The 8,584-nt window shown below is 39.6% G+C and overlaps 2 protein-coding genes across 2 annotated transcripts; one reads left to right on the top strand and one right to left on the bottom strand.

The window, feature by feature from the left end:
- The first annotated feature begins 2,380 nt into the window (after positions 1-2,380).
- LOC149630983 (uncharacterized) lies at positions 2,381-4,271 on the top strand. Its single transcript, XM_089851238.1, has 4 exons — positions 2,381-2,831; positions 2,891-3,300; positions 3,380-3,700; positions 3,772-4,271. Exons 1-4 carry the CDS (start codon positions 2,611-2,613, stop codon positions 4,116-4,118), a joined length of 1,299 nt encoding a protein of 432 aa, XP_089707364.1. The 5' UTR covers positions 2,381-2,610; the 3' UTR covers positions 4,119-4,271.
- A 2,178-nt stretch (positions 4,272-6,449) lies between these two features.
- Positions 6,450-7,606, bottom strand: LOC149630982 (uncharacterized protein F54H12.2-like). Its single transcript, XM_089851198.1, has 2 exons — positions 6,927-7,606; positions 6,450-6,807 (listed from the first exon to the last, which is right to left on the bottom strand). Exons 1-2 carry the CDS (start codon positions 7,604-7,606, stop codon positions 6,450-6,452), a joined length of 1,038 nt encoding a protein of 345 aa, XP_089707324.1.
- Positions 7,607-8,584: the final 978 nt, after the last annotated feature.

Genomic DNA, 8,584 nt, shown 5'->3' with positions numbered 1-8,584 from the left:
AATAGTGAAGTCAAAGACAGTGCAAATATCAATCTAGATTTGAAAGTTCACCAACATTTACCGATAACACAGGACAGAATAAAGTTCTAGATAAGATTTGATAGATCTCTAATATTTACAATAGTGAAGTCAAAGACAGTGCAAATATCAATCTAGATTTCAAAGTTCACCAACATTTACCGAAAACACGGGATAGAATAAAGTTAGATTTGATAGATCTCCAATATTTACAATAGGGAAGATAATAATACCGTGCAAAGATCACTTTAGATTTGAGAGGTCACCAACATTTACTGATAGCAAAGGTTAGTTCCAATACAAGATGAAACTTGAACTGTATTGTTTAAAAAAGATAGTATAGATAAGACCCTCGTCAATTTCTAAAAATCACACACACACACACACACGTGTTCGGTAGCTCTCTAAGCAACATCGCAGCGGAAAAGATCAACTCCAGTACCAGTAAGAACCCTAATTTTTAATTTCGATTAAAAACATAGTTTTGAAGTTAGTTAAAATGGCTATGTGTGATATCTGTAACGCGAAATTCTCCGAAAAGAAAAGTATGTTGAGACATAAACATGAAAAGCACGAAAAGATAAGTTTTCCGTGTACAAAATGTACTCAAACGTTTACGAGGCGAGACAAGTTAACGCGTCACATACAGTCTCACAATGCCTCAGGTACAAGCGAACCTCAATTGACCCGTTCGAGAGCGAAACGACGCGGGAATGGTGAACCTTCAACGTCCAAGAGTGCTAAGAACCCGAGAGAAGAGGAACCTTCAACGTCTACGGCTGTAAACTCGGCCCCGTTACCGTCAACGGAAGAAATTCCAGATACCGGGGAAATTACGATGGAAGACCTCAGCGAGCGGGGGAATATACATCTACAAAATTTCATGCAGCAAATGGAAGATGGTGAAGCGGATAACATTCCTGAACCGGTCGTCGCTACACCTGTTGTAATTCCGGATACCGAGGAATTTACGATGGAAGACCTCAGCGCGCGGGAGAATGAAGATCTTCAAAATTTCATGCAACAAGTGGAAGATGGGGAAGTGGATAACCTTCCAGAACCGGTTGTCGCTACACCTATTATACCTAATATTCCCGATCAAATTGAAGAGTTGGTGGCGTTAAGAAACGCAATATTTTGTGCCCGCTTCACACCAGCGGCTACGGAAAGTGATCCAGAAGTTTACGTGAATCGTCATAGGTTAGCAACTCTAAATTACTTACAAGATAAATTATCGAGAGACAAAAGGATTAAGTGGTATATGTCCGTGAGAGTGCGATATGTACGGGAACTAAATACGGGAGAGGAAGTGGAGTTCTTAGCATATCACAACAGCAACGTGCAATTGACTGTGACGCCAGACATCATTAATAAACAGCTTGACGTGTGTATTGCATCTTTCAAAAGGAAAATAGAAGAGTTTCAAAAAGGCGGTAGTGGATGGACCATAGATCGGATCCTTCATATGCAAATAAATATTATTACATATTTACCATTGAAAGGCGGAACCTTTATAGAACTACCGAAGGAACTCGTTGCAAAAAAGGCAATCACAAATATCGTGAATTCAGACAATCGATGTTTTTATGGAGTATTCTAGCCCATTTACACCGAGTCGAACAAAATCCACATCGTGTACAACACTACACCGCGTTCCAGGATGAATTAGACCTTACGGGAATCACTTTCCCTTTTGTTCTCAACCACGAAAAGTTAGAGAAATTTGAAAAGAACAATAATCTGTCAGTTAACATATTTTGCTACGAAAAAATTGTTTTCCCACGTTTCATCAGTACAAATAGAGTGACGAAGGAAAGACAAGTCGATCTGTTGCTTATAACACAAGGAGAAAAGCAACACTTAACCGTTATTCGAAGTCTGAGTCGTTTACTGAGTAATATTTCAAAAGATGGACATACCACATATTACTGTCGCTACTGTCTCCGGAGACCGTTTTGTTGGACCAAACGCAGAAACCAATCGGGATGAACATGTAAAAGATTGCAGTATACATGGTCCCCAGAAAGTGATTATGCCTGTTAAAGAACCGATTCTCGAATTCCAGAAATATGGATGGCAACAAAAAGTAAGTTGAAATATTATTACTATTATGTAGCGGTCGTAAATGTGTTTTATTTAAAGCGTAGTTTATTATTATTTTTATTATTATTATTATTAGATTAGGTAAAGTTTGGTGTAGAATGGCGGTGAGGGTTTAGAATTCCATGTGTCTTATTCAAAGCGTAGCTATTATTAATATTAGTATAGGTTAGGTTAGGTTTGGTTTGGTGAAGGAAGGTGGGAAGGTTGAAGTAAACCTTTTATTTAGTGTTTTCTTATAAATTGTCTTTACAGAATAAATATGTTATTTTCGCGGACTTCGAAACTATACTCCCCAAAGTTTCAACCTGCTTTCCCGACTCAAGCCTTTCGTCCACGACCACATTGTCCTACCATGTGTCTTGTGGGTTTAGTTACACTATTGTGGGTCCAGATAATGTTCCATCTCAACCCGTAACGTACCGAGGGAAAGATGCTACAAGCAGGTTCCTCGAGAATTTATTGGTTGAACAGGATATTTTATTGGAGAAAATGAGGGATAATGTCCCAATGAACCTATCACCAACGGAAGAGGAGGCATTTTTATCATCGAAGACATGTTACGTATGTGATCGATGTTTCACTGAAAAGGATTACAAGGTACGTGACCATGATCACACCAATGGACGTTTCCGAGGAGCAGCTCACAATTCGTGTAATCTCAAGCTAAAGCCGCCAAAGTTTATTCCAGTATTCCTACATAAACTTTCTCGGTAAATACTTTTTTAAAATTCTTGTGATAGATCTGGGGATAATTTAATTATATTTTCAGTTATGACGCACACTTAATTATGGAGAAAATCGGACTTGTCAAGGACCAAGAAATTAAATGTATTCCTAGTAACTCTAAAACTTACATTTCATTCTCTCTTGGACACCTTCGGTTCCTGGATTCGATAAGGTTTATGCCAGCTTCTTTGGAAGTCCTTGCTGCAAATCTCGCCAAAGGTGGTGTTGATAAATTCCCTTGCATGAACCGAATATATAAACCGGACGAAGTTCAACTTTTACTGCGAAAACAAGTTTATGCATACGACTACATGGACAGTGAGGCCCGCTTTGAGGAAACTGCGCTTCCACCCAAAGAGGCTTTTTTCAATACGTTAACTGATGAGCACATATCCGATGAGGACTATAATCATGCTCAGACAGTATGGAGGAAATTTAACATAAAGAATTTGGGTATGTTTTTTTTATTTATTTATTTATTTATTTATTTATTTTTTAATTGTTTTTAAACTGAAATATTGTTTCTATTCAGGCGAATATCACAACTTGTACGTGCAATCGGATGTCTTACTCTTGGCGGATATTTTCCAAAGCTTTCGGTCGATGTGCTTGAATTACTACAAACTTGATTGCACTCACGCTTTCACCGGTCCAGGATTTGCCTGGGAAAGTGCTTTGTCAATGACAAAGGTCAAACTGGAACTTCTGCAGGACATCGATATGCACTTGTTCATTGAAAAAGGAATCAGGGGTGGAGTGGCAATGATTAGTCACAGGTTTGCGCAAGCGAACAACAAGGATCTTCCAGAAACCTATGATCCCACTAAACCAAGCAGCTACATCACGTACTTGGGTAAGTTCTCTTAAATTAATACCCGGTTAAATGGGATACAATTTTATTTATTAACCTGTGATATTTATTAGATTGTAATAACCTCTATGGCACCGTGATGTGCGACTACCTACCCATAAGTGGATTCAAATGGCTTCACCCATGTCCCGATTTTACCAACGAAATTATTTTAAACCATCCTGATGACGATGAGACCGGCTACATACTCGAAGTGGATTTGGAGTATCCCGACAAACTGCACGACGATCACAACTGTTATCCCTTAGCCCCAGAGAAGAGAATTGTCACCATTGACGAACTGTCCGACTACAGCAGGGAACAACTTCGAAAATTAGGACTCAAAGAAAAGGATAGCTTTCCAAAGCTAGTTCCATCCTTTTACAAAAAAGAGAAATTGTACTTCACTACAGAAATCTGAAGTACTACGTTTCCAAGGGACTAATCCTTAGCAAGATCCACCGGATATTAACGTTTCAACAAGGGGCATGGTTGAAGCCCTTTATTGAATTCAACACGCAAAAAAGGAAGATGGCAGTCAATGATTTCGAAAAGGATTTTTCAAACTCCAAAATAACGCTGTTTACGGTACGTAATGACCATATTCATAACCTAACCCTAACCTATCCTAACATAACTTAATAATCACTAATAACCATATCTATTATAGGTAAAACAATGGAGAATCTGAGAAACAGGATCACCTTCAACCTAGTTCAGACCCCGGAACGTGCTATAAAGAAAGCCAGCTCTCCAACCTTCAAGCGTTTTACTATCTTCAAAAATGACCTTGTGGGTATTCACCAACTAAAAAAGTGCCTCACGCTTAACAGACCTATCTACACCGGGTTTGCGATTCTGGACCTCTCCAAGTTACTCATGTTTCGCTTTCATTATGATGTCATCCGATCGCAGTACGGGAACGACGCCAAACTTCTGTTTACAGATACAGATTCACTGACGTATCTAATCCAGACGGACGATCTCTACAAAGATTTCGCCGCGAAAAGTGAAGTATATGATTTTTCGGGTTACCCCAAAGATCACGTACTATACAGTGATAAAACAAGAAAGTGTTAGGCAAGTTTAAGGACGAATTAGATGGAACCCCGATCCAAGAGTTTTGTGGCCTAAGACCGAAGATGTATTCCATGTTATCAACCAAGGGTGAAAAGAAAACCGCTAAAGGTATTTGTCGTAGAGTAGTTAAGAAGAAAGTGCGCCATGAACAGTGTCGCGAATGTTTACTGAAGAAACAACTGACCGTGGAAGAAATGAAACGTATAGTGAGTAACCGACATGAACTCACAACTATAAGACAGACAAAACAATGTCTTAATCCATGTGACGATAAGAGATATATTATCGACGGAATATCTACTCTTGCACATGGACACTACAAAATTTCAATATAATAATTATTTCAATGTAATAAATATTTCATCTCTTATTTATGATTAACTGAATAAATGATTTTAATCCAATATATGTTTCTTATTTAAGTCAAGCCTACATGTGCCTAATTTAATAATAATAATAATCTAAGCTTTGCCTATGAAGGGATTTCCACACTAATCCTTGGGCTTGTTTACAGGTGGCTCCCTTTACAATGCATAGAGGGGTGGTGGCTAGCCCCTATGCCACAGCTAACCTACAGCGCCCTATACTAACTATTAACGTTAACCTCTGCAAGTTTTGATGGAAAGTAGAAACCGGGTTAGACCGCGGAGGAAAACTCCTTTCGAGGAGGGGGAAGGGGGGGGGGGCTGCCCGCGTCCGGCGCGTCGCGTTATTAATTTAATCGCGCGCGTTATAATTTAATCGCGCGCGTTATAATTTAATCGCGCGCGTTATAATTTAATCGCGCGCGTTATAATTTAATCGCGCGCGTTATAATTTAATCGCGCGCGTTATAATTTAATCGCGCGCGTTATAATTTAATCGCGCGCGTTATAATTTAATCGCGCGCGTTATAATTTAATCGCGCGCGTTATAATTTAATCGCGCGAGTTATAATTTAATCGCGCGCGTTATAATTTAATCGCGCGCGTTATAATTTAATCGCGCGCGTTATAATTTAAACGCGCGCGTTATAATTTAAACGCGCGCGTTAAAAAACAAAAACAAACAAAAAAAATAAATAAAAAAATTTTTATTGAAAATCTCTTATACATAAACTCAGTTATCATTTTATCATTGAACTTCGTATCTTTCCCAAATTTAGAACAAATATCATACAATTTAATACCTCTACATCTATACAGAGAAAAATATACGCAAAATCCACCACACGTGTTAGTGAAATTTCCTTGAAGTTGTTTAGAATTAAAAGTGACAGTTACACTATTTCTTTCTACAAAATCGTTGAATTGAAACATGTCCGGCGGATTTCCAAAACTATCAAAGAACTCAGTATTTTTGTTACTAGAAAAGTAAATAACCGTCCAATGCTCTCCGTTGGTATTTGACATTCCAGTATTTACGATATACAAGGACGGAAAAGTTTTCACAATTTTCGGTAGCTTATCCGCGGCGAAAACTCCACGAAACAAATCCTTGGTGAATTTATCCTTCTGCATAATTTTTGTTATTTGCAGAGTGTCCATTAATTATAATCGTAAATAACAGTCCTATTCTTATCAATCTCAACCAAATTCTGAAACTCAGAGTAATACAGCACCGTGATAGTCTTGGGCAAGTCTTTGGCGAATTTTAATTCCAAACGTAAATTACCATTCCTTATCAACTGAAATTAGGAGGCTGAACTATTGAGGTCGGGACTTAAATCAAAAGCGAATATACAATTTCCGTCAGGGAATTCGTCCCGCGAAATAAAGTTCCCCTCTTCTAATAACCATTGAGATGTTTGCGTAAAGAGATTAGTATATGATCTCATATTCTGTCCATCTTTAAAGTTTGGGGTAAGGGGTTTATGCGGAACACTCGCACCATCTAGGTACAATGCAACATGGTTTAAATCAAAATTTTGGAGATTGAAGGGCGTCTTTGAGTAATCCCCTAAATACGCATTTTGGTCTACAAGGGCGAAAAGAACCCTTTTCGGAAGTTGTCCCATGAATAAATTATCTCTTACACATATTTTAGTACCACTATTAATGGAAAATGAATTACATTCTGTGCGAATAATCGGGTATTTCATAGTTGCCAGTTCGTGGCATTTAGCGTGAGCGATTAACACTTCTGACGGTAATTTACTCTACGGACATACAGGGAAGCTAACTCGTAAACCACTTTCCATTTAACCGTACCCGTAGTTTGCAAGCAAAACTCGTTTGGGCTTTTAACAAATTTGAATTTGAGATCCGTCAAATTTGGGAGGTATCGAGGTTGTTGGCAAAGATCTAAATGTACAGTTCCCAACATATCAATAGTCCCATTTAAAGCAAAGGCGGCCCTTTTCTTAAATCCCTCGTTGGTGTCCGCGTCATCGAATTTTCCCGCCGTATCTTTGTAAAACAAAGAACTAGATAGATAACTAGTTTTGGCCGGTCCGCCGTATGTTATCGCCGTTTGAAACATAGCCTTGTACGGGTAGTTTTGCGGTGAAGGCGTCAACGATCTCTCTTGCGCTGAAAGGTGTACTTCGCTGAAAAGACTATGCAGGAAATTATTTACGGGTGCCACTTTGTCCGTGGCAACTGGCAGTGTAGTTCCAACCGCAGGATTAACGATCCTAACTTGAACATGAAGTAAAGTCTTGGACAAGTCCGAATATGCGTCGGAACTACCGGCCACATTAAATGTGATCGTTGAATTTTCGTTAATGTTGGAGACGGGATTGTATTCAACCCATTCGCCACTCAGAATACTGCAATTGGTTAGTGGGACGTCGAAAACCTCGACTTCCGAACTGATGGACCCGTGCGAACTGGGGTGGATACGTGCCATTATATTTTATGAAAAAATATCAGGATGTTTTAAGGACGTTGCTTTCCTCTTTCTCGTCACGACTGAACTGATGAGTGATCTGGACTTGCGTTTCCTTTAAATCCCATTTCCGGTCATTTTTCTTATTTCTTCCGCCGCGCTAAGGGCAACGTCTTTAGCCGCGGCTTTACCATGGGACTTTAAGGTTGTTTTTATGGGTATTCCGCTAGCCACGTCAGTCACAACCTTTGCACCCGTGTTCAAAAGTTTTTTCCCGAGGTATGAGGCACGCCTTTTGAGTAATGGTACAGCTCGACGGAAGGCGGAGGCTATGAGATTACCTAATCCGTAACCGTGCTGCACCGGTAAGCCTCGGTAGACCCCCAAAGATCCTCCTAACTGAGAATGAAAGTGTTTATGATAATCAACTTCCCTACCATGTCCGATCTGGTTTAAAAAGTGATGGTTGTAGTCCGATTGGCTCAAGGACATTGTAGATTTAACGATACTCCCCTTCTAACAGTCTAAGCGTAAATGACTCACTAATCCGTCGTACTTACTAATTTATAACGGGGTGCACATTCTACGGGGTCTGAAATGTAAGGTTACGTGAACTCTCCCTCTCCTGAAATTAACGGGAATACCCAGCTCGCTCATTATGTTGACCTCGATTGACTGAGAAGTGTTGCTAGCAACGGGGAGGTAATGAGGTCTCGGAAAGTCCCTTTCCACCATTTGTCCATCATCACCCTGAACGCTGACGATTCTAAGCAACGGTATATGTACGTCACCCACGGATCTACATTCCACGACGTCGGAATAGATGAATAGCGAATGTAGACCGGCGTCTAGATCAGCGGGATACGTAGCCATTTTGGAGGTCGAGAAAGTCGATGATTTTGACTGATCTTTAGAAAATCCAAGCATAACGGAAAGTTGACCCGGTATTGTTAACGTATAATTATCTTGTACGTAAATCTCCACACGCCGTATCCTCCG

The sequence above is a fragment of the Phalangium opilio genome, unplaced genomic scaffold (assembly GCF_054372755.1).
Source record: "Phalangium opilio isolate 3A_F unplaced genomic scaffold, DU_Popi_V2 ptg000101l_1, whole genome shotgun sequence".
NCBI classification, from domain to species: domain Eukaryota; kingdom Metazoa; phylum Arthropoda; class Arachnida; order Opiliones; family Phalangiidae; genus Phalangium; species Phalangium opilio.
This window is presented reverse-complemented; position numbering and strand designations above follow the sequence as displayed.